Source organism: Scophthalmus maximus, chromosome 8 (genome assembly GCF_022379125.1).
Source record: "Scophthalmus maximus strain ysfricsl-2021 chromosome 8, ASM2237912v1, whole genome shotgun sequence".
Classification (NCBI taxonomy): domain Eukaryota; kingdom Metazoa; phylum Chordata; class Actinopteri; order Pleuronectiformes; family Scophthalmidae; genus Scophthalmus; species Scophthalmus maximus.
Genome location: NC_061522.1, coordinates 17,947,507 through 17,974,480, shown reverse-complemented (window position 1 = coordinate 17,974,480; position 26,974 = coordinate 17,947,507). Strand labels below are relative to the sequence as shown.

General features: G+C 42.9%; 1 protein-coding gene and 1 long non-coding RNA gene across 4 annotated transcripts in view; one reads left to right on the top strand and one right to left on the bottom strand.

Annotated features, from left to right (window-relative positions):
• Window positions 1-464: 464 nt before the first annotated feature.
• On the bottom strand, window positions 465-14,418 carry LOC118312223. 3 transcript variants are annotated; one of them, XR_004794168.2, is made up of 6 exons: window positions 14,227-14,418; window positions 13,185-13,261; window positions 9,967-11,452; window positions 8,109-8,186; window positions 7,467-7,609; window positions 465-667 (listed from the first exon to the last, which is right to left on the bottom strand). It is a non-coding gene; the product is annotated as an uncharacterized LOC118312223 (long non-coding RNA). The 3 variants fall into 3 exon arrangements; XR_004794167.2 differs by lacking the exon at window positions 8,109-8,186 and having other exon boundaries at window positions 9,967-10,121; window positions 11,204-11,452; XR_004794166.2 differs by lacking the exon at window positions 8,109-8,186.
• The window catches only part of jupa (junction plakoglobin a), an 18,322-nt gene continuing 5,213 nt past the window's right edge, over window positions 13,866-26,974 (top strand). Inside the window, exons 1-7 of the mRNA XM_035636631.2 lie at window positions 13,866-14,023; window positions 23,725-23,774; window positions 24,236-24,403; window positions 24,502-24,755; window positions 25,299-25,537; window positions 26,182-26,383; window positions 26,755-26,899. Coding sequence (XP_035492524.1) covers window positions 23,768-23,774; window positions 24,236-24,403; window positions 24,502-24,755; window positions 25,299-25,537; window positions 26,182-26,383; window positions 26,755-26,899 — 1,015 coding nt within the window. The 5' untranslated portion in view covers window positions 13,866-14,023; window positions 23,725-23,767. The remainder of the gene's footprint in view (window positions 14,024-23,724; window positions 23,775-24,235; window positions 24,404-24,501; window positions 24,756-25,298; window positions 25,538-26,181; window positions 26,384-26,754; window positions 26,900-26,974) is intronic.

The window sequence follows — 26,974 nt, the reverse complement described above, 5'->3', positions numbered from 1 at the left end:
ATGGGGTGTGTGTGTGTGTGTGTGTGTGTGTGTGTGTGTGTGTGTGTATGAGGAAAGAAAAACACAGAAGGGAAGCAGCACTTAAACAACTGTTACAAGGCTGACATGTCACCTACAATGGCACACTGCCCTCTACTGATGAACGTAACAAACTACATCATTCTTTTATTCAATTCTACACTGTTCAAACTATGACCTACTCAAAAAGTTGAAGATTGATAATCAAGTAAAGTTTTCAACTGGATATTTAAATGAGGCACGTTCAAGCTCTCGTTTTTTTTAGAAAACATTATTCAAGGCATCATGTATGACCTACCTGTTAGTGTTGACACATCATGGCAGGGTCGTTGTTCCAGGTCCCTGAGGTTCCCAGGTGAAGCAAAGTGAAGCGACTCGAGGTCCACATCCAGAGCCCCCTGCGTCTCCCCCCGCCCCTCATGGAGGGAGAAGGCTGACTGGGAGTCCAGGTGGGCCTGTGGGAGCCAGGAGTGAGGAGAAGGAGAGGATGGAGGGGAGGCAGGGTGGGACAGCTTGACTGGGGCTGGAGGGTTCAGGGTGAAGACAAACTCAACGCTAGGTTTGCCACTGTGGGACTGAGGCCCCCTGGTGGCTCAGGGAGAAGACACAGACTTCCAGGGCATCGGACTCTGACTGGCCGAGAATATGACTAGAAGAGGAAAATGGAAAGATGAAGACAGGGAGAAAAGAGAGAGGAACAATAACATGTTGAAGGATCTATGTGCAGGAGAGTCTCTAATGCAGGGCAGCACAATACTAACATTACAATTATTGCTTACTTAATATTGCTAAATATTCTATTACATAATCTGATATGAGGACACTTCCAATCGTCCAGATATACAGCAAATACACATATATAATCAAAAACACAGACAATGCTTGACATTTACTTAGTATGGATATAATGAAAGTTTTTTTTATTTTAACACATACAATATAATATACCCATTACTGCTCAAACAAAAACTATATAACAACTGATACTGCAGCCTCACCTGAATTTGAAATAGTGATGGTTCATACTGTGGTTTAAAAAAAAATATATATATTTGTGAAGCCCCACTCTTAAAATACTTCATATCTGTGATAAAACTAATGAGAAAATAAAGTACAATTTTACAATTATACAAAACAGCAAATCCAATTACATTATACTGTGGAATACATGCATATTTATTGTCGTGCCTCTCCTTGTGGTCAATTTTATGGTTATTCTTTTTTATTTATTCTTTTAACTCCCCCGTAATTAAGTCAATTATAATTAACAGACTCAAAATACAACAGTGCAAATAAATACACTGAACAACACTGACCTTGTAACCTTGACTGATGCCTCCAATTATCTAATTATGTAACCGAATGAGATTCATTTATTTTTCAAAAGATCCACACTCTCCCAATATCAAACCTTTTGTTTGATCAAAAGAGCCTTTCACTGAAAACAAAGCAGGGCCTGGCCTCCTGTCCGTGTTTCAAGGTCACAAAGATAAAGTTACAACAGCCTGAAGCCACACGCAGATCAGGTTCCTCAGCATAACTGTAACGCTCTATGAACACACACAGCAGGAGGTACATGCTATGTGAATCACACACAGAACTGCTAACACCTGAAGCTACAGCTTATTCTTATTCTAGACTGTATAAAGCAAAATGTCACAAAAACCTTTGCTCTTATCGGTGACTAATTCAGCAGTGTCTGACATAATGCACCATACAGTAGGTACCTTTTTTGTGCCATTTTATATATTTTATATATTGCCCTTTGACGCATATGGACAATTAGAACTGTACATGTGAGATATACAATTCACAATCTTTGCATTGAACATATAATGTATGTATCTTTCCTTTGAAGTTAATGAAAAGTTATATTTAATTCAAGGTTATTTATTTATATCTGCCAGCACAGAACCATATTTATCTGTATTTAAATGGCAACCATAAAGGTGGTAATATACAACAGTACATACAAAACATCTAAACAAAATGAAAGTGTGAAAGTGATCAAAGTCAAAATACACATGACAAAGATTTTATACTGCACTTTTTAATAATAGGTAGTGTATCTTACTGATTTTTATATGGATAATAAAGACATTGTAACGCAGTACAAATATGTGTGTTGTTGTTGTTGTTGGAATAATGCTTTTGTCATAAACCGAGGTCACATAAAGGCTCCATGTTTCCCCTAGGCCGTTGACAAAAGGACGCTTGATACCTCGAACCAGTTATTGCAGTCGATAAAACATGGTGGCCAGAGGGCAAAGTGTGAGGCCCAATTAAAGTAACAGCTACTAGTCCGCCATGATAAGTACAGAGAGCGGAATCGTGCGCACGTGACGTACACAGCTGAAGACTGCAGCTGTGTACGTCACCAACCGGGTTAGCCATGAAATAACCCCCCACCCCAGCACCAGTATCACTACCGCCACCAGACCCCCTTCACTACCCTTCATCCTCTGCTCTCCACGGCACAGCCCATCCAATCAGCTGAGTGTTTTGGTTTGTAGCCAACATTTTCCCATGAATCTTCCACAGGAATCCGCATGGGAGCAACACCACATGCAAACACTCATGCTTGAATATTCACACCCTTCAGATGGACCCTCTCTTGCAGTAAATCTACAGTATGTGCTGTGTGGTGTGAGAAAAGAGTAAAGGTTCTCACTTACTACAGAATAACAGTCCCTTATCACTGTCTATAATATCTATTAATTTAATATGCATACACACAAAAAAAGCTATGTGCTCATTGAGAGAAAAAAAAAAAGCCCTTCACATTAACACCCTGTCAACTCCAATTTAGCGGTTAGTGAAACACACAGTTGGTTAGTTAACCATGCAGCCGAGCGAAACCCTGTCAGCCACTTAGGGGTGACACGAGGGGACATGGTTATTAGCCATCTCCCCCTCCTTTGTGCTCTTGTCTTTTTACTGCGCTAGGCAGAATGCCAGAGGGGAAAAATCCCAAACTGTCAGCTGAGTAATCAGCCAGAACATCATTCACACAGAACATAATGGAGCTGCAGAGAAGATTAGTGCCCATCCTCGGATACGGCGACAGAAACAGATTTTAAAAATGCCGTCCGGGATTTTTGAAAGTTTAATGTAACCAGAATCAATGTGACATTAATCGAACAAAAAGTAGATGCTTCGTGCTACGGGTTTGAAGTCACGTCTGAACTGAAACCATAAAGGAAAAAAAACAAAAACCTGCCCGCCTCTGACCTTGGAGCCTGGACGGGAACTGAGCTGAACTCGACAGAGGTAAGCGGTTTTTGAAAAGCTCTACGTTGGTGCTCTGTGCAAACAATGTCCTTCCAGTGGGGTGAGTACGTGAGCAGAGGCACAGAGGAGTGAAAATCGAGATGGAGGGAGGAAGGGGGTGGGGGAGAGGACCCCTGCACTCAAGGGGTTGAAGGAGGGGTGCATTTGAGACAAGGGTATTTTGGAAATAATTGAATTGTTGACACTTTCTATTAAGTCTGTCAGCAACCGAATGAATGAGTGACTTTCTGCAAGGGAGACAAAAGGTTCCTTTTTATCTGTTCTGCAACTGGGTGAGAGGATCTACAACACTGAACATACAGCTGCTGCTCAGACAACAGTAAAACCTCAAAGTACTTCATTCATGCAGCAAAGTCCAAATCATCGTCTGTGGCTGGGACAATGTTATCTTAAATATTTAAACATAAGTAAGCTAATACATACAATAGTACATTTAAAATGTCATGGGGTGGAACTATTTGACAAATGCTTTGTCAACAAAAACATGTTTGAATGGTTAAGTACTTCTCTTAGACAGATAAATGAAATGGTATTTAAGCAAGAAATACTTCTACCACTTACAGAAAATGTAAAGAGAAAGAGAGAGTGCCCATTTTAATAATGCCAATCACAGTACACCAATATATTACCTATACAGCTCATCACTTGTCTTTACATTAATTATATAAATATCTGGTGGTCGGCACGTCCTTGGTATTTTTTACTTGTTCATCAAATGATGTTTAATGAACAGGATCCTCGGTATAATGCAGCAGGCAGCAAGTACTTGCAACAACCGCGTTCGCTTTCCAGGGTTATCAATATAACAGAAGAGTTAACAATATCGAATAGAACCTGATGCCTACCTCTTAACTCTAGCCTGTGCCACACCTCATAGCCTTCAAGGTACCAGAGAATAATGCACACAAGGTCTGGATGATTACAGCTATTCAATGGTTAAATGTAATTTGAGATTTTGGGACTCGGACGTGACCCAGAATATGAGTGCACTGCACGGCAATCCATATTAACAAATTTACAGCATGATGTGGATTTAGTCTTTCAAACAAATGTCAAGGTTGAGAGCTGTGAGTGCGGTAAATGCAGTAAAGGAAGAGGAAACTGAAGACTGAAGCAGAATGAAGAGGAAAACATTTGCTGACAGGAAATACAAAAGCTAACGTTAGTAAAATGTTATTCTGTTGTCACCAAACGACCCTAGGCCTCTTTAATTTCCCCTGAATTTATCAATATCATCTGACTTAACTGTGGAAAATGCCAAGATCAGGCCAAATATTTGAACCTTATCAGCTAAGAGGATAAATTGCATCTACACTGTGTTGTAGTGCAAAGATAAGCAGACGTGCATCAGTTCACGTTCTGAGCACACCGAGTCCACAATCAAACGATCCGCACACGAACACACACCGCATCATAAGACATTTATGGACCAATCTTACTGCAATAAGATTGACAAGTAATGCAGTTATGCACGTCTTTCTGTACTGCCAACTAATGCAATACTCTGCTGCTCAGGTTACAATTCTTTATTGATTCTTTATTGATATTGATCCTTTACTCGATTTTAAATGACAAACAAGGCAAGTAAATGTTTAAGAAAAAATATTAGCAGTTTTATACGCGCGCACGCACGCACGCACGCACGCACGCACGCACGCACGCACGCACGCACGCACACACACACACACACACACACACACACACACACACACACACACACACACACACACACACACACACACACACACACACACACACACACACACACACACACACACACACACACACACACACACACACACACACACACACACACACACACACACACACACACACACACAAACACACACACAGTATATATATAATACCCAACTTTTAATTTCCTTTAATGGGTTGACTTGATATTGTAAGATTTAGCTATAGCCGCAACGTCATCGTTCATCACTACCGGTGTGTCAGACTGACAGTTATAATCCCATAAATGACATAATGTTCTCGATAACACAAATGACAGTTGTTCTGAGCTACCAGACTCCTCTGTGGTGTTATAGGAGAATTGTTTGGTTAACAATTAACAACGCACTTACTTTGTCACGTTCCCGTAACGGCACAAGTTTATTAGTCATTCTGTAATATCAATCACACTGGTGGTAATGGGTGAGAACTGGGAGATGTAATGTCGCTGAAGAGCAGACAGGAAAGCCTGGTGTAATCTAAACAACTTGGTCTTTCTTTTAATATTATTTGTTCAGATATCTCTTTTAAAATTTAAAAAAAACTTTTTTTACTGTCGGACACAGGTCTGCACAATGCAAGCACAAAGCTCACGTCATGAAAAAAAGGCAGGATGTGAGGCCACGTACAAAACAAATATTGAAGTTTGCCACATTAAAGAGCACTGAAAGGTACGGGAAATGGACTGATAAAGACGACCAGCTTACACGAACACCTGGAAGATAGCAGCACAGAATAAAAAGGCAAATAATGACTGCTGACCAATGACTAATGATAGGGCTGATAAATTGATGAATGAGTAAGTCCGTTTTTTAAATTTAATCAATAAACCCTCACATTTTCAATCAATTCAATTTATGTGACCAGTGATGAGAAATTAATCAATTATCAAAATTGAGTGTAATACAGGGAAGAGCGTGGTGTTCAGGTGAGTGAGAGGAGAACTAATGGAAGGACAAGGAGCAGGGGAAACCACAGGCCCGTGTACAGAAGACCTTAATGTGAGCAAGAATGTCACCCTGACAACTGGGAGAGCTATATCTGGACGGCAACCCCGCATGAAAAGAAAGTGTTCAAATGAAGCCGAATACCTATCACTCCCTCTCTAAATGAGGCAATCTGCTCTGTTCACTCAACATGTAGTCCCTTAAATCTGCTCAGGGATCATATAAGGGCCATGCAAAAGTTTGCTTCCAAACATCCCAACTTAATCAACATGTAGATATTTGAGATTTATGCAGAAATGACCACTTGTTGTCAGAGTTAAAGATTAGGTGTACAAAAGAGTCAGCCTGCTAAATGACTGACTCACATGACCTTTAAAACAAAAATGCTACTGAGAGATCAAGAGGCAAGGTTCAAATGAATTATTCCTGGCGGCAAAGTCCCATCAGTAATATCAAAAGCTAATGTGTGTCCCCAGAAAACCACTCTGTTCCTACTACAGTAAAAACATCAGATTCAGAGGGAGCCAGTGGACTTAAGGCAATGTAGGGAGCATGTTTAATCCATCTCAGTGAATTATAATACATTAAATACTTCTTGCTGTCTTTTTATTTGACCCAAGTTACAAAGTTTGAGCACTTCTCTTGGGGAAACCACAACGCAAGCCTCTGAATTTATACTCAAAAGCTGAAAGAAAAAGAACTAAAGAAACTCCAACCACACATAACATTAGCTGTTAAAGTGTACACCAGATTAGACTGACGCTTGGCTGTATTACATTCATTGTGTCTTTGAAACACACACGAGTGGGGTGACATGGCCGAACAGATTGAACATGATGGCTATCATCAAATTTTAAAATCCTTTAGAGAGAGACATAAAGATTAATTACAGACAGGGAAATGATGATTTAGCCTGATTCTCTAATTAGGTAACCTAAAAACCTCCAGCGGTAAGTGATTAAGTTTAACAAGCAGAAAAGGCAAAAACACTGTTTTTAGGTACAAACTCTTACAGCATGTGGTCAACATGTCCAGTGTCTTATATCATGAGTACTATCTTATAACTTCTCTAATGAGTTGTGTTCTAGGTCTTCTGTTGTGTAGCGCTGGGTTCAGAAACAGCTGAATGTAAAACAGCAGCCCAGAACATAAAACAGGAAGTCCGCCTTGCATTGTCACACCTGACCGTTCAGAGGCTAACACAAGGGCTCAGGAAAGAAAATGAAACAAAGTCACCAGGGGTCTACTGTAAGACATAACATGGTCGTAAATCACACAAATTATTTTCATTGTTGCACAAAAAGTGGCAAACTGAGGCAGATAACCAGACCGGTAAAAGCGTCTGTGCTGGATCAAGGCTAGTCAACAGAGACAGAGTAAAGCAATAGGCATGGGGGCGGTATGCTAAAATGCTAATAACACTGGACAAGCCCACCAGTTACAGCATTGTTGTAAAACTGAAATAAACTCACATACCGTGCTGCTGGAGGAGTTATCTTTGCATGTGATGATCTTTGTGGGAGGGGTCCTGCCTTGTTTAGTGTGTCCCCATCAAATTAAACAGTCTCTGCCACTAGTGCTGCTTCACCGGCCGGCTTCTGTCCTGTCCTGAGTGTTTCCTGTCAGAAGCACAGAGGGACAGAGCAACAGTGAGGCAGGGTGGAGGTGGGGCTGAAGGAGGAGGAGGAGGAGGGACAGACAGAGAAGAGGCGTGCTGGTTTAATCATGGTGTGTGCCTGAGACACAATGGATAGACATAGAACAAGACGTGTTGGTCTGTAAGTCAGCTAGTGTTCAGGTTATTGTAGTAAAAGGTGCAGGTCATGATTTCCCCCCGTCATCCACATGACAGGGGGAAAGGCACTGCAAAGCTCCAGGCTCTGGTTTCTAGTACAAGTATAATTTTATTTCTAAAAATTCTAATTTACATTAGAGTTCAGCCTTCATCACAGCAACAATCCCGGCACTGCTGGTCACCAATTCACAGACAGGAATCTGTGATTCATTACTAGCTAACCCTGCTACGCATTTGCCAAACAAAGACATTTTCTACATATTACAAATCAATCTTATAGATTATCCTCTTCATGCATTCATGGATGTGTCATTTGTGTCTACCTTGACATTATTTGGATTCTCGAGCCTTTGCACTTTACTGTGAGATTACAGTAACTTGATGGCAGGTTTGGATTTCCCCTTAGAGAAAAACACTTATACTTTAACCTATAAACAAAAACAGTAGTATGTTCAGATCACATTTATCATGCAGCTCACAGAGGCCACTACTGTTGGTTAAATCTGGCGTAACTTAATGCTGGGGTCAAAAATCACAGTCAAACAACAGATAACAACAAACAATTGTGGAAACAGGAAAACACAATAATCAAACACCAACTCTGCCGATAGCATTATGTCTTTATGTATAATGTAAGACAATCTAATTATTTTCTCAACTTGAACAACAACCGACATTTGTATTTAATTCTGCTCTGGATGTTCACACTGTGGTCAGTCTTATCGACTGAATGTTCACCCAAAAAGGGCATTGTAGTTTCTTATGGATCCTCCACTTGAAAATGCATGATATCACAAGTAACACCTAAAACATTCAGTTACATCATCACGAAAAGTTAGCCAAAAAGTGAGGAACTTGAAATTGCTCAACTTCGCTGAACATCTCTGAGCTGAACAAGTTCTTTAATGAACCACTCCTACACCCCGAGAACTCCTTTACTTATTAAAAAGAAGAGAATCTTTGTGTAATCTTTGTGTATGGACCGCCTTTAAAGCAACCGAGTCAGCTATTAAATATGTTCACATGTGGTTGGTTTGGTATTTTCCATGCCTGAGAAGGACAGAAAACTGAAAAACATCATAGAAAGTGATATAAAATGTCGCCATTTTTTTTCTATAGTGGCCAAAATTTAAACCTGTAAAAAACGTTGTATTGAGATGATATCAACTTGAAAACTTGGAAACTGCATGGATTTTATTATGTTCAATTGATCACAAGATCCTCAACAGTATTTGAGGAAAATATGAGAAAACAACAAGTAACAAAGACAAAAGCTACAGAGAAATTAATTCTGTATTATTTCAATTCTGAATTGCATCCTTTTTTTGTGCTTAAGTATGGCCTGAGAGGGTCTTAAACACCTTGCCGTATAAAAAAAAGAAAAAAATGGGAGGCAGAGAACAAGTGAGAAAAATTACACACTTTTTAGTCAAAATGTTTTCCCCTTTTTACTGGGCCGAAGGAAAAATACAGACCGACTGAGACAGATGAATTATCATTCCCCCTTGTTCATGGCTAATCATGTGCATTAGCTGTGTTTTCCCACTCTACCTCTGTGATGTCAGTACTTCACATATCAACAGACTGTCATGACAACACAGTGAATAATGTGCAGGACACAAAGGTCCCATTCATTTCCCTGCAGTGTACAGTACATGTGCATTCAGTGCACCTCCTTTCAGTCCGCTGTCTGACTCTTACTGTGCAAATAAAAGGCACAGTATACAGAAGTTATCATTGTCACTGCAGAACCTCCTCCTGCAGGACGGACAACAAAGAGGTGACTCGGTGTATCCCCCAGCAGGGGAGTCGCCGGGTGTGTTTCGAAGACGAAGGGCGAGGATTTCTCCGCTGCGCAGTGACAACAACTGAGACTGGAACTCATTATTCAGACCTGACAGCTGGTCTCTCGTCATTCTACAACGAAGCAGCAGCCATCGCATTATTAGCTAAACCCACACAAATAGACTCGGACCAAGGAGTCGCGGTGAAACGGACTACGTCTTTGGGTAGATAACTTGAATCATCGTATCGTCAACACTTTCCACCCACGGAGAAATCCCCCCCCCCCCGACTCACAAAGTTTGGAAGGTTGAACAAACGGACAGCACAGCGACAGATCTCCGACAGAATGACAGAATGACACTAACGGACAAAGGGAGGAGAAGCGGTGACACTTACATGTTTATTTCACTCGAAGGTCGCAGTACTCTCCCCCGGCAAACCCCAAGCTCAGCTGTCACAACGGCTGCTCCGCTGCGTGTTCCATTCGGTCATCTCGCGCGCGAGGCATCATGGGACATGTAGTTCCGGACCGAAATACAGACATCAGCAGACTTTATTTAAAAAAGTCAAAACAATTGATGATAGCCATTTTTGTTGTTGTTTTTGTTACAGTAGAATATGCACCTCTGAGATTGTCAGCCAACTTGCCAACTTGCTCGACATATCATTCTTCTGTATGTAATGTATGAGAGGGTAATAAGTCCTCATGTGCAAAGTGGGCAAGGCTCAATACCAGCACATGGTCACATGCAATGTATTTTAAGCCAGAGAAATCACATCACACCCTGTGGATATTTTTGGTTGACCCATCTGACACAGATCACACAGATCCAGTCTGCACAGAATACATGACAGATGACGAACGGTTTCATCCCTAAATCCTAAATACTATTATCTGCTAATAATAATAAATAAACAAAGTGTCAATATCATATGGCAGATGCAATTAGTCTCACAGAAGTTGATGATTCACCCACATATCTTAACCAGCAACCGCTTCTGTTAGCAGCAGAGTACAAGCTTGACATCTGTGTGATAGTCATGGTTGCCATTACAAGAACATCTGCACTTATTTTAGCTACGCACCTACTTTATCTGGATCTGCTCAAACTAGCGAGGACTCCCACGTGTGACTGGAGCAAATGCTGAACTATTTTAATCCCAGAGCCCTGCACAAAAATTGTCCGACAATTTGCATATACTATGGACCCTCAAACACACACACACACACACACACACACACACACACACACACACACACACACACACACACACACACACACGATCGTGATCTGGCAGACAGACAAGCCTCTTGTGTGAGTCTCTGTCTACCTCTAGTGGTAAAAGTCTGAATGAACAAACATTTTACTCTGACCATCAGGTTCCAACTTTTGACTTACTCCAACTCATAATCAATCTACTATACATAATCAAAGCGTAGGTGTTATGGTTAAAAGCTCCAGGACAAGTGAGCATGTGAACCTCAAGTGGATATTATTATTATTATAACTACTGTTTCAAGATCAGCTTGAAACATGTTTGTTACATCCTGTGATTCTTAGACGTAACCAGGACAGATTAAAAACAGGGCCTTTTGTTCTATTTTTGGTTCTTGCTTGACTTTTACACTTACCTAAGTCCCACAGCCGCAAAAATATACTCTCCTGGTACAGGTGGTTCGATGCAGCTCTACTGTCTGTCGTTCCAAAACGTTCCCCAGTGGACAGCCAACACTACCATCTCTTGTGCATGTCTTACAGTTCCAGGAGATGATGAATAATTTACCACAGCCTCATCAATCCACCGAGCTAGTGGTCTGCTCCAGGCCACTTCCTCTCCCAAGGACAATGGGGCAATTTCCTGTGGGGTCTGCGGCAGAGGACTAGAGAGAGCAAAACAGGAGAGTATTGTAAAGCGGCGACATCATATTATCAGTGTTTCCTGCCCTTCGGAATGAAAGGCAGACTCGGTCACACAGTGAAATTCATGGTCTGTTTGCTGGGAGGTTACTAGGCAAGACTGGAGCCAAGTCAGCCAGACACCAGTGAAGACAACTTTTTGACTCCAGCCTACAGGATGTCCACAGAATATCTCCAGACATTTATCTGACAATGAAAACACATTTTTGGTGTTTTTTATTAGAGAGACTGAAAAAAAACACATGGAGACCCTTGCAACGAGTCCTCGTTATGGAAAGGTGAATATTTAATTGTTGCTAAAATCCAAAAGGCAGGTGGTTTTGGCAGGGACCCAGTGAGCTGCAGCCCCAATGAGTCTCAATTCAGTGCTTTCCCAAGCGAATCCCACTCTTTTAATTCCTGGCTAGCTTTCAAAATAAAGACGTGGCTGTGTTCAAAACAATGGCACCATTCATGTCACTGCAGCCTCTGTGTCCACTATTCCCGGGATAGCTGAGAAAGCCAAAACAAGTCAAAGACATGCAAGATACAAGAGAGGGTCCCAGTTTTGAGATTCAGTTGGTCAGGTTTGTGGATATGAAAGCACTGTCCCAGAATAAACATTAAAACCATCAAGCCACACGTGAAAAAACCCAAGAGTGTCAATTGGGCCTGAAGCTATTTTTAAATTAAGGGCTGTCAGTTCTCACTTACTCCAACAAAGATAATGGCCTACTGTATATAACCAGCAGCGGCCCAGCGCGCTTTGCCCCCTCTATCCCTCTTTTAAAAGGCACAGACGGTGACTGTAACAATGGCCACATAAGAAAGAGATGCTGACATTAAGCCCCAAGGCAGGACAGAGTACATAGCCTGAACCATCTGAGCCTGTCACACAGGCAGCTAGACAAGTTTTCGTGCACACTTTGTTGTTGTCTTAGGCAGATGCCTGTGTCTAAAAGTGGAGGAATTTTCCCCACCAAAACTTCACATACTCAAAAAGGAGTACGCGGCCAACACGCACGCACACACATGCACCTTTTGCAGCTGGGACTCTTTCATAATCACGTTTTTCTCTTTCTTAAGAAGTGCAGGGCGGAGCATGGATATTGTCACAGTGGTGCGCACCTGCCCTCTTTGGCGAAAGTGATTTTCAAAATAAACTCGGCCTCAGTCATGTGGGGCCTCTCTGAACTTTCCCTGGGTGCATTCATTTGAAGCCACATTCCCACATGTTTTGGATTCCTTACAGCTCTTTATAAACTATTTGTATATATGTATGTATTTTTAAATATATTCCGACTCTTAGGTGTGTCACCATATGCTTTAAAAACTCTCATAATTGAGTCAGGCAACCCACATGTTACATGGAAATTTGGGGTTGCCAATTATTTGATCATTCAGTTTAAAGTGGCAAAAAGTTATATAATAGATAAGTCTATTTTCCCCGAGTGAAAATCCCAATATATTTGCTGTTATCCATACTCTGTAAAAGTAAAACTGATTATCTTTGTGCTTCAAACAGTTGGTCTGAGAAAACAGCCACGACAAAAACAAGTAGTCTGCACAAACTTTTTAAAAAAATTTAAAAAATATTTTCAGATATTTAATAGAACCAACAAACAATTTGCATACTGATCTATCAATGTGTGTGTGTGTGTGTGTGTGTGTGTGTGTGTGAGTGCGCGTCACAGTGTATCGGCTGAGATGACTCACTGGTTTCGTGTTGTAATCAAGGTGCGGCCACACAGGTGCTCCGAGTGGATGTTAGCACAGGGGGCCGTCACAGTTTCCTTTTCAACAGAACGAATAAAAACACACGACATGATGGTTATATCTGATCTGACACGTCAATGTAGCTCTTTACAGTTGATGTCGTTGTCCACTGTGTGTGTGTGTGTGTGTGTATATATATATATATATATATATATATATATATATATATATGTGTGTGTGTGTGTGTGTGTGTGTGGCGAACATGTGACATGTAATAACATGCTAATGGTTCAAATACTAATACATGACTAACAGATATTCATGTCCACTCTTATACCATTTTAACAACATAAAAAATAAACCTGGAGGCATTGGTCGTTTAAAGTTTTCCTGAGGGGATCGAAAAAGGCGACATTGTACTGAGGCAGTTTTAAAAAAAAATCATACCTCAGATTGCAGTTCAACATTATTATTATTTTGAATGTGATGTCTTTATTGACCATTTTTATTAAGTATTCATCGTAATCATCATCATTAATAATAATAATAACACTATCATCGTCATTCCTGTCGTTATCATCATGTATTGTCGTTGTTGCGGACAGTTTGCTCGCGCGCGGAGCGGAGCGGCGGCAGGGTGGGGTCGGGATGAGGTGGGCGGAGTCTGGGCCGAGGTGACGCTTCTCCTCGTTTTTTGTTCAGACAGGACTGTCGGCCAGCAGCAGCAGCAGCAGCGAGGAGAGAGGCGAGAAGTGGACACGGGCTGAGACGAGGAAAAACAATACCGACCTGGGATAAAAGAGAAACAAAATCAAAACCGCGCCCGCGTGTTTCGACAGGTGAGATTCCCGGAATACACGTCCACGCGCTCCGACGGGCTTTCCAACGGCTCCCGGGTGCCTTTGTCACCGACTTGTTGTCCGTCCTCTCTCTCGCTTCATCGCGTGTACCAGTTCCTGCCCTGCGTTTCTAGAAAGTGCGTATGTTTGCGTTGGCCATTGTTTGGCCCAATGTTTGTTCTTCTTCCGAGCGTTCCGCGTACCTGGCTGCCGCTCGGTTCCGCCGAGTTGAACCGTGCTATGTGGAGTTCATTTCCGCATGCCGCGACCTGGCCCCTGCCGCACTGCTGTGTCGGATGACAAACGCTCTCGAGCTCTGCGGCGCACGAAAAGTTTGCTTTCCCCACGTTGAACTCCAAAAAGTTTCGCCCTCCGAGCCGGAGTCACGACTCGGAGGCCGGAGTCACGACTCGGAGGTCCGGCCCCGGCATCGGTCGCTCGCCTCGACGTCACTTGTCAACGGAGGGGCCACCGTGCGCGTCCCCGCCCGTCCCCTCGGTCGGTGCGCGTGCGCGCGCCAACAGCACACTTGTGTGTGTGTCCGCGTGCGAGAGATCGCAGGTGAAGAGGGAGAGGCAATTAGCTCCAGTCAGTTTTGCCCACGTCGTCAACATGTCGACGGGGTCACAGACATTTTGTGTGAGGTCACGGAAACATTTCTGAACATATTTTAACGAGGCGACGACGAAGCAGTTCACTCCCACTGCACCGCAAAGTAGAGCTGAAACATTAGGACGAATCTGTGAATTGACTGAAAGTTGATGGGTAACTATTTGGAAACTCGATTCATTGCTCTAATTTTATGCAAAGGTGCCACTGAAGGACCCTTAAATGTAACTGTGAGGTTTTTTTTCTCTCATTCATCCTTAATTCAGAATATATTTGGACATGCAGATGTCAGACTTACACATAAATTAAATATTAAATATTTGAGCTCAAACAACCGTAAATGATACAATGACCTAATTACTATCAAAATATGCTTTGCACATTACAGTAAAACGTAGCGTCTAAAGCAAACTAAAATGAATAAGAAATAAAAACAAAACATATTGATACAAATTAAGGGCTGGTTTTCATGCACATCTGTAACGGTATGACGGTGTAAAATAAATCATAGCCTCTACATTTTGTTGGGGATACTATAGCTCCCACCCACTCCCACTCCAGGTGTTGTCAAATCTTCCATGATGTCATTACCTTTGCAGATGCTCTGGACTTGACAAAACAGCCCACCCTGCTTAGTGAACAGTAGGAAGAGCATCTTTCATCTGATTTTATGAGTAAATCCATCGAATTGACATGGCTTTTAATTCGCACCTGCATTTTTTATCATGCAATCGCAATGTCCTTCATCGCTAACTTTAATATCCCGAATCGGAGCCTCTCCTTCATTTAACATTAAATCACAATACCTATTGTTCTATTGATTTATTAGCAAGTCACATCCTCAAAAAGCTCCAAACACGTCAGTGGCATCCAACTGGTTTGAATGTGTCAGGTTGAATACGACAGGGTGCCAATACTCTCTGCCAGACAGGCCTCACCGAGCTTGCCCCGTGTCATCAAGTAGTGCAACGGCAAACAGCACCCTGGTTGGAAAGCTTTTCCCATCTGGCCTCAGGAAAGAGGGTGAATGGGTGGTGGGTCGGTGGACGAGGGGGGTGACTTACTGTAGATTTCGCTGCTACAGCTGTGGTGGCACGGTGATAATCTCCCCCCTCCTGCTTAATTCCCTGATACTGTCCTACATTAGCAGAGCAAGAGGCCAGGAGATCCTTCAGTTTATAAATAGGACTACACTTTCCAAAGGGGATTACTGTATGGAATACACCCTAACCTCTTTGTGAAGCTGGAAGTATTATTTTCTTCTGTGGATCCCCTGTCTCACCTCACCTCTGTGTCCGTGTCCAGTCGTGCATGACTGAGTACTTTCCAGGGGCTCAGTTACAGCCACTCGGCGCACACGTCGTGTGACCTGCTCTGTTTGCATGTCACCCTTCTTCTGTGTTTTACTGTTCCCATGGCGAAGGGGACGCAGAGAGATAAAGTTTCCTGCCAGCGACGATAGGGGTCTTTGTGGTTGCAGGCCAGGGGAAGGTGGTGTGATGGCATCAAAATCTCCGTGGGGTTAACTTCTAGAGGCTTAAAGGGAAATCTTCATCAGACAACGCCGCTCTTGAGCCAAAGCAGATTTATTCAACTCTGCCTGCCTCCCAGACACCCAGTGTTTGATTCAAAACTGATGTCTTCAGCGTTAATGTATAGAAGTTAAACTAGGCAAGACTAATTAAGTCTAGCAGAAGTGTCTTTGTTTAAATAATTGGCTGCATTTTTGGAAAAAAACTCAGTCATGCATAAAATTTCTGCTTGTCACCGATAAAACATGAAATCAGAAGTCTCCTGCAGACCGCAGTAGTAGAATGCTGAGCAAGTAAAGCTGGCATTGCCCAGCTGAACAGTGCCAATGACAGTCACTGGAATTAATTATTTACCTTCAACAGTTCACATGGTTGGATCGAATGAGAGCAAGAGAATGTCCCTTACTTAAAATGTCAATGGCCTAACGGCTGCTTCCTCCCATCACTCGCACAGCTTCTAAGGCCATCTGAAAGTCTGCCAGGTTGGTCATTTCAAGTCAGGTCCTATCGCATCAGACTAACAGCATGCGGAAAATAGCTGAATCCAACTGTTTTCTCCATGAATACATTACCATGGATAATTTTTTCATTACCGACAATGTATCCAAGCAGGGATGGAGTGAACTAGATTCCAGCACTGACTCAAAAGAGAATGTTTTCACAGTCGGATGATTTGGCTGAGCTGTACTTCTCAGCATAGTGACTCTGATGAGTCCTGTGGTGTCTGTTTCTCTCCTCCTCCTCCACCTCCCCCTCCTTTAATTACACTTCTATGAGAGATTGAGGAAAGTGAGGACAGCAAGGGTGTGGTTGAAAAAGAAAGTAAATCACCAGGGGAGTGTGACGCAACTTGACAATCACATTTCACAAGAAAGTTAATTTTGCATGTCATCACTGTTGAGAGAAAAAATATCTTGACTCTGCTTGTGGTTGTTTTCTTGGTATCACTGGTTTTGAAGGATGTCATGTTGTCACTGGTTGAGAGAGTTGCGCAACACTTGGATCTGTGTTTACTTAACAAAACAGTGGGTAAGCTGAGAAATGCACGGGTGTTTTAGACAATCAAGGCTGTTGTTTTTTAAATGTCGACATTTTAGAGCTTTTCTTCAGACTTTTGAATATATGAAAGAAATGATGTGACAGATGTCAGAGCATGTTGTTAAATTTTTGATAAAGCTAGCTTTCACTTTTTGTGTGATTTGCATGCAGAAGAACAAACATTGAACTTGTCAGCTGAACTCGCTTTATTCTTCAGGGTCACTTTAGACATTTGCCCTGCTCTCCAAAACACCCTCCTCCCGCTCCCTCGTGCCTCTAATCTCCCTGAAAAATTAATCATCTGTCACATCTCCTCAGTGCTCAGCCGCACACCGATGCATAGCGGTGGCAGCTCAGAGGTAAAAAAAACAAAAAAACAACAACATTCAAATGTTCATGTTCAGGCCTTTTGTACAAGGCTCTGGATGCAATGTTTGCAACCAAACCTGGCAAGTGAACACGCAGAGCCATCTTGATGTGCTTCAGCCTTTTTGGGGGCTTCCAGTGGGGACACTTGAGACCCAGTTTCCTTTTCACTGTGACAGTCGTCAGTGGGACAATGTGGTCACTCTTTTCCCCTCTGCCCCAAACAACCTAACACAGAAGCTCTCTGTGCTGTATCACAGACTTGGTTCATCCTCTTCCTTCCTACCATCGACTCAACAACACGGAGGGGGGCACATCCTATTTACCATGTGTCCAAAGTCAAAATCAAAGCCCTATGAGCTTTCCTTACATCCCCCCAAAAATGTTCAAATTCTGGATTTAATGTATTTTTTAAAAGGTTCAAGTGGAATCGCCACATATTTGATCCATTGTCTTCCTGATATGAAAGACAATCTTTAAATGACAATATCTGATGTGTGAAGGACCGTTTTGTGAACTTTGTTGTTGTGCACTTTATTGCCCTGTACTATATTGCTTTATGGCGTACACTCCATTTTACAAATTCACTTCTTTATCAGCTCTGTGTAACTTGATCCTGCTCCGTCCTCAGTCACCTCCTCCAAGACAGCTCACATTTCCTTTGATTCACAGCAAGGTCCCACAGGGAGTAAACAGCTACGTACCAGTTTACAGCCACCGTGCTGCCTAATTCAACTCATATAAGTAGCTGCGGTGAATCAACCTGCCATTATCCATTTTGCTGCTTATTTTATTCATTGGCTGTGGTTGACTGTGTCGTTGGGAATGTTTTTTATGTTGGGAAACATAAAAAGGGAGCACGCTGTGCTTCATCTGCCACATTAAGACAAACTCAGTGTGTGCGTTGCTCAAGTGCACTGCAGCAGTATCTCATTGTCTGTTCTTTCTCTGCGGGCTTTGGCATGGCCACGTCCCTATGGTCTGGATTTTATCAACTGCCAGTTACTGTCAATTGACAAATGCTCTCCATCGCTCCCTCTTTTCTCTCTCAAAGATTGAGTGCTCTTCAAAATGTGGACGTCAAGCTTGTTCCTCATCTTAGTGCATGACGTGATACAGCCTACAAGAGTATGTCACCATAGTTTTGCATGAATAGTGCGTAGGAGGGACAGCTTCTCCTAATAAACATCCCCTCTTTGACCAGACAGCCCAGCAGTGTTGGTGAGTCGGATAATGTTGACCACAACTTCCTGTCACCCATCACAATAAATCCATTAGCTGTGCACCACTTCACATCCTCCCTTATTGATTTATAACATACCAGCTACCCAGTTAGCCCCTGCTGCCTCCATTACATCGCTGTAACAGCTATTGTTGGACAAGTGGGTGGGGGTAAGGGACGTGTGGTTTGTGGACCAGAAAGGTTAGTGGGGGTGTTAAGCTGTATCCCAGTGGGATGGCCGGACCCAAGGCCCGGTGGAGTAAAGATACAGGGAGCATAATGCAACTGCAGCCAGTCTGCTCCGGAGCCTCAGTTGGCTACACTGGTCAGTTCCTGTGTCAGGAGGACTGTTGAAGTCATGTGGGAAACAGTTTATAGTAAGAGGAGTGTGGGTTGCATGTCAGGGGACATATATGTGACAGGGTGTGTGCATGCGTGTGGGGCTGGCATATTCTATATGAGGAGTAGTGTGTCTGGGCAGATGGTGAAGGATGTCCTCTTTACAGATGTGTGGAGACATAATCTGCTTTATTTTTGCATGTCAGACTAAACATGACATTTGCAAGCCTATTAGAAATCACAGGCCACCAGATGAGGTTAAGTTTCTACAACAAATCCCCAATGTTCCGGTCACCATGAGAGTGTATAATTAACATAAACAAACCAAACAGTCCGGCTGAAAAAATAATGTTTAAGCTCAACTGTTGTTTTACAAGGGTTTAAGTAACAGACTATTTCCTAACATTTTAACTGTTGAGGTTTTGATGGGGATGAAACTTATAAATTTATAACATCTTATTTAATGAGCTTTAGATGTGCTTGTAAGTGTATTTTGTGTCTTTTAGTCAGAGCCATACTAGCTGTTTCCAGTCTTGCTGAGCTAAGATATTTGGCCGCTTGCTGTAGTTTAATAGTTTCCACACAGACACGAGAGTGACATAAATTTCCTCATCTAATTTTGGCAAGAAGATCAAAAAGCACATTTTAATCCTTGATACCAGTTTTGCAGGCTAATCGTCTCAAGCAGGAGTTTTAAAAGTTTAGCTGGACAAAGGGTAAAAAAAAGCCCGGGCCGGGTTATTGACACCCCTTCCTGCCAAACAGGCATGCGGCAAAATAACAAATCACTGCAAACACTGCAATGTATGCTAGGAGCCACTTTGGAATAGGAGTTCATCTCCAGTCCCCCTGGGCCTCTTCCCTGACCTGATTCATTCCTGCTGTGATACAAAGAGCTTAGGCTGACAAAGTCAAAATCTGGCTTGCTGTAATGTCTTACACACCACTATACTTGGTCTGCATAACTTCTGAATCATTGGAAGGAATAAAATGACAGATCTACTGTTAAGTCCCTCCGGCCATTAGGTGTTTTCAACCTCACCCGGTTCGCTCATAGACCCATGCAATCTGCCGCCACGCCCTTGTTGAGAGCCTGTCACTGCTGGGGAGACACTCCCTGTCTGACATGCCCGTGGGGGGGGGGGGGGGGGGGTATAGTCAGTCTGTTCTTTTGACTGAGAACAGAGTTACTCATCCTTTGTCACAGCAGCCATGTAGTAACTGTTGGTTTCAGTAAATTACGAGTGAGTCAGGGATTTTTGTGTTGGAAGAGTAAAATAAAGGGTTTTTTTCAGCACAGGATTTACAGTTGGACACAGGTCACATTGAAAATACTATGTTAGTGTGGAATGTCACACTGGCGTTTCAGCATCAGGCACCGAACAATATCCATCTCTGCTTCTCTGTTCCAAAACCTCACTGGCAGCTTTTACTGATACGCATTCCTGGTGTTACTGAGCAGGTTTTTTGGGGGGGGTTTTCTCTGGAATACTCCCACTAGAGTCAGAGGCTGTTGCTTAACAAGATAGTGACGGTGACGGGCGTGAGACCTGTGTTTTTCCTGAGTAAAAAGTGTGGCTTCTATATTACTGGTGCATTTGTGTGGGTGGCTGAAGGGTGGTGATAATGACTATGATGGAGCAAAGTACAGCGAGAGTGAAAGGAGGCATCACTGATTAACTGTAAGGGAGCAAAGTCCAGTGAGACGTGCACAATACAAACTACAGCTGCTGGTCAGTACTGAACAATGCAGGAGGGATCAGCAGACAGGCACATTGGCCTCAGTACTCAGTTTTACTATCACCATAATACTTCTAGTTTCTGGAAATTGGTTTAAACAAAAACTAATTTGCTTGGACCATGATCACAAGCATTGTGGCTGGGGGGGGAAGGGAAATTATCAGAGAACCCGAGAGGGAACAGCACTTACCAGCAAACAAGTGAGCATAGCTTCAGACATCAGATGGGTCAGCAGATAAAACCCCCACAGTTACAGTGCCTATTGCGGAGTTTCGGTTACCTAGGCGATATGTGGGGCGTGTTGCAGTATTGCAACAGTTGAGTGAACCCGCTGCCTCGCCCAGGAAAACAAAGACTTCCCAAACAGTGTCCCTGATTTACAGAGAACAGGAAAGTTATGTGTGGAGCCGATATAAACTGTAGTGCTGCTTGAAAACCAAAGGTTGTGTGGGCTGTTTTATATCAGCTGTAGCTGCACCTTAAGAAGTGGTTCAAAAATGTGTTGTTTTTTTCTTATAAAAAGCCCTTGGAAAGCCCACAGTTTGAGTCTGGGTTGACATTTGATGTCTCTCAATAAATTCCTATTACAATATGGCTGCCAGTCACTCTTCTTCAAGACGAGCCCTCGTGCTTGTGTTTAAAAGAGGCCACGCCCTAAGTTAGAAAGGCAGGAATATGCATTGTTTGATTGCATGTTTGCAAGCATAGTTTCTGTCTGTGGCCTGATGATTCAGTGCATTAAGGTAACATGTAGCTGCAAGCACAGACAGTCCTCTGTGGCCTGGTCCTGCAGGATCTCATGCCAGACTGACTACAGCTGAAACTCGTTGTGCTACCTCTCCCTGTGATGGTACGAGCGAGATATAAGGGACATGTTGGGACTTAACATAAACATTGGGTTCAGTTGAACATATTTTGAACAGGTGTTGCATATATATCTGTAGAAAATGACACATACAGACCCAGAAAAAACACGTTTCTACTAGTCTGTTTAAGTAATGATGGACAGCAATGAGGAACAGGCAGTCACCCACTATTGCCAGTTTCTTCTTTATTCAAATTGTATTTCAAATCAAAGCCCCCTGACAGAGACACACACACACACACACACACACACACACACACACACACACACACACACACACACACACACACACACACACACACACACACACACACACACACACACACACACACTTTGATGCCTGAGGGAGAAAAAGAGGGCTGGGCCAACTGAGGGACTGAAACACAACACGACACATCCTTATGCAAAGCTAGAGGGCAACAAGATGAGGGAGGGGTGCTTTTTCGATTGTATCATGAACAGCCCCAGTGTAAGGCAGATAGACAAAGCAGTTCATCTTTACACAAATTCTTTGCCCCCTGACAGATTGATCGACACTTGACGACAGCGCTCTTCGCGTCTTTAAGCCTGAGCCTGTATGAATTTGTTCTGATAAGTTTAACGCCGGCAAAGCTGGTAATTTAAGTGTTTTTATAGCTCATTTTGTGCCAACACAGTAGCTTCACATGCTGGATTTGAGTCTAGACTCGATGTAGAAAATGAGCGTAGCTTATTGTGGAGAATCATTCGTGTGTCAGTTGAACCCCTTTGCTGCGTGTAGAGCCACACGGCTCTTCCAGTGCGTCTGCAGCGCCTGCAGAAACCAGAAAACGCCCTCTAACATGTACGCACGCACACAAAAGCACAACGCACCCCAGCAATGTGCTCCGCAAAGAATGCTGTCAGTCAGTGAAACATCTGAAAACACTTGTAAAAAAGACACAGTGAATGCATTGTGCTATCAGTCACATGTCACTTACAGTGGCAGGCAGCTATTATAAATACAGATTTTTTGGGGGGTGCTGAACAGGATTTCTTTGGTTGATGACGTGGAAGATAGAAAATGATTAAATGTGGAGATGGAAAACATCCATGCATCTTTGTCTGGAGCCTCATGTAAGGATCGTCTGTTTTTCATGTTTGGTCTCTACTGAAAGAAAAATAAGGTTTTCAATAAAAGACGGACCCTTGCGCACAAAGCATACCTCATAGTTTATTTCATAAATATTGGATTTAATATTTGACTATTAAACCCACATTGTTCTGACAGGAATTATCAGGCCTTTGTTTAATCTGTTGTACAGTCAACGTTTCACAATGTCTTGGATTCACATTTTCACATATTTATTTTAGTGATATCTGTGCGGATCAAATACCTGATTAAATGTAAATGGTTTTTTGGGAGTTTAATCTTAGGAAAACAACATGATGTGGTAAAACTTGCACAAACAAGTATCATGGTGGTTATGTAACTAGAAACCTATTTAACGAGGCCCAGTATTTGAAATAATACAACCACACATATTCAAGTGGAGCTCCAGGTGTGTCATGCAAACACACACAAACACACAGACTTCCGCACTGGAGCCGAAACCTGACGAGCAAGTTCCTCATTGCCATGCGTCAGCAGCAGCAGGCTGCTCCCACGGCTCTACGGGTGGAGGCCTGGGGTGAAAGGTCGCCTGGGCTGGCCTAGCATTCCTGACTTACAGCTGTCTCTTGCCTCACTTTTCCTTCCCTCCCCCGTCAGCCGCCGCCGCCGCTGCTCCATGTTGTCATTTTAAGGTCGGGGTGCGTGGTCGGGTGGTGGTGGTGGGGGGTGTAAGTCTGAGGGGATTGGCTGTCATACTACATAAAATTGTCAGTCGTGTAATAGAGCAGAGACCTTGCTGAATCACATTACTTATTAATTCATGAGAAATTGTGAGCATGTAGTGAAGCATATCAATGTCAGTTATAGCTGAAGAAATGTTGGAAATCCTGACATTCGCCTCTTGTTTTGTTTTTTTAGGTTTGCTCCATCGTTGTTTTGAGAACGGGAGGCAAGGACGACAATGCAAAGTAAGTCATTCAGCTGCTGTTCTCTTTTCCTCTTCCTCCTTTTTTGCAAATTTGATTTTGATACAATAGTAAATTTATGTTCATCATATGTTCATTTTAATTGTGATATTTCTTCTTCTACAGAGATTTTAGAGGAGAGACTGTTAATCATTTTGATCATGACCTTTCCAACTTCCAACTATTGATGTATTTATAGTGAGGTCACTTCCTGGAACCATAGCTAAAGGTTGCTTCTAAAGAACTCCTTTATTAGGCATAGAAGTAAAACAGTCATCCTCTGAGAGCAAATAGGGGAACACACAAAAATAATTTCATTGATAAATACTGGAATTAAGAATAATAACATTGTATAACCCTTACATTTTCTCAAAACCCCCACTTCATGTTGACTACACCTGTTAATAAATTACTTTGGCCCAACACTTCTGACGTCGCATCATCCCTCTCTTCATGCTCGGCAGTGGGCGACCTTGACAGTGGCATGGTGAAGGTGGCAAAGTGGCAGGAGACAATGTATGGCCACGACTCGGGCATCCAGTCCGGAGCCACCACAGTCCGAGATGACGAGGGCGAGTACACCACCACCAAGCACTACACCATGACCACCACTGTCACAAGTGACCAGCCTGGTAAGATATTAAAACAAGGGTCACTATAAATGTACTTTCAAACTTTTGTCAAAATTACACCTGGTCTGTTTTATAATGGACATCTCACTTCTTGTTAGAGTTGGACGCCCAGTATTCTATGACCAGGGCCCAGCGTGTGCGGGCTGCAATGTTCCCAGAGATGGTGGAAGGAGGCACCACCATCTTGTCCACTCAGACGGACCCGTCCCAGATGACTAACGTCCAACGGCTGGCCGAGCCATCCCAGATGCTCAAGACCGCCATCATCCACCTGATCAACTACCAGGACGACGCCGAGCTGGCCACACGCGCTGTGCCCGAGCTCACCAAGCTGCTCAACGATGAAGACCAAGTAATGAGCGGAGAATACCTGAACTCACATCCATGCAGAGTTTGATTTTAGCTCAGTATTTTTGTAAAACCTTCCTTTATTGGATGAATCAATAAGGGTCTTATTAGATAACTGTGTTAAGTAAGATTAAGTTCTGTTGCACTTAATGATAAACATCTTAGTAAATATAAATTATCTTGGTATCTTTTTTTATACATAAAGTCTAGTATGTGTAGCTTAATATAGTACTAAAAATTAAAAAATCCCTTAAATTGACAATAATATGATTAACTATGAGACATAAAATACTAAACAAGATGTAAACTGCATTCGTTCTAACCTAAGCATGAACAGGAACACGATGCAGTGTAACTTGGTTTCCCAGATGCAGTCACTGATGACAGGAGTGACTGCAACTGGGTTTATGCTAAACTAAGCTAGCAGACTTCTGGCAACACCTTATGTTTACTATACAGACATGAGAGCTGTACTTCACTCTCTTTACCTTTTAAATAAATGTGGCAGTAACTCAAACTCCTCTCTTCCCCCTTCATCTCTCACCAGGTGGTGGTCAGCAAGGCGGCACAGATTGTCAACCAGCTCACACGCAAGGAGGCATCGCGCCGTGCACTAATGCAGTCCCCTCAGATGGTGGCGGCCGTGGTGCGGGCCATGCAGAACACAAGTGACATGGAGACGGCACGGGCCACCGCCAGCATCCTCCACAACCTGTCCCACCAGAGAGAGGGCCTGCTCTCCATCTTCAAGTCTGGAGGCATCCCCGCTCTTGTCCGCATGCTCAGGTACTGCTGGACAAAAAGAACAGCAAATAATGTCACTTGGCACAGTTTGATTCTTATCTCAGCTGTTTATGTAAATGTTGGGAAATGTACTCTTTATTATAGTGAAGGTATGAAAGGAAATGCCCATCCTAAAAGGCTCATTTGGCTTATACACGCTTCTTCTATTTCTTGTTGAAACATGCCAAACGCAGACCCTGAAGTCATGTTGAATTATTTTCCAGTGAAGCTACCACAGTACTGTTCACTGGAGGAAGAAAACAAAAGCTCCTCATTCACGAGTTTGCGTTGACATGCAGTTGATAGCAGAGGAAAGCCACTATGCAATAGATAGTTGTTTACTTCTCCGATTGGCATTAACCTCAAAAAGACAATATTGCAAGGCAGTGTCCGGCGACACATTATTGTTCCTCCCACTTTCAGCTCAGTAGAGTTCTTATTGACATTCTGGGAAATATAGGAATTCACAGACTTAAGTAAATAATGCACACATTAAATTTGGACAAACTAAAATATCAACCTAAAGACAGTTGATGGTATATAACAGTTAGCATATTCAATGGGGGCAGTGTCCTTTAATGTATGGCAATGTGGTTTGCCATATTGTTTTGTGATACACTCTTACCCTACCCGTTTCTGCCCCACAGTTCTCCCATGGAGTCTGTGCTCTTCTACGCCATCACCACGCTCCACAACCTGCTGCTGCACCAGGAGGGAGCCAAGATGGCTGTGCGTCTGGCCGACGGCCTGCAGAGGATGGTTCCCCTGCTGAAGAAAAGCAACCCCAAGTTCCTGGCCATCACCACAGACTGTCTGCAGCTGCTGTCCTACGGCAACCAGGAGAGCAAGGTGTGTGTGTACAATTATCAGATTGTGTGCTTGTGCCCGCGATACAATGGATGGTACAAAGTGTTTAATGTGAGACTGTTGGAAGTTGTCCTGCTTGCGTGTACATGTTTTTTGTTTTGGGTGTGGCATGTGAACGGAGTTGTTCAGGTGCTAGCACAGATAGGTTATGGGAGTGGTTATTTGTTTCAGAGTAGTAAAATGAGTGAAGATTAGCTGGTGTTAATCTGCCAGGACAGATCGTGGCTTTGAGAGTGGTGCTTTGTATAACAACAGGTTGCTTCACAAAAGGTTCCTGGGCATTTAAAAAGTAAATGTTGTGTTCCCATAATCTGCACTTCTTCTGCATACTCACACGTGTATCTGTTTCACAGCTGATCATCCTTGCCAACGGGGGTCCTGAGGGTCTAGTTCACATCATGAGAAGCTACAACTACGAGAAGCTGCTGTGGACCACAAGCCGTGTGCTCAAAGTGCTCTCTGTGTGCCCCAGCAACAAACCCGCCATTGTGGAGGCTGGTATGTAATATGTTTTCTGTGTCAGCCACACACCTGTGTGAACAAGGCAGCCACACAGGTGTGTTGGCTCTGTCT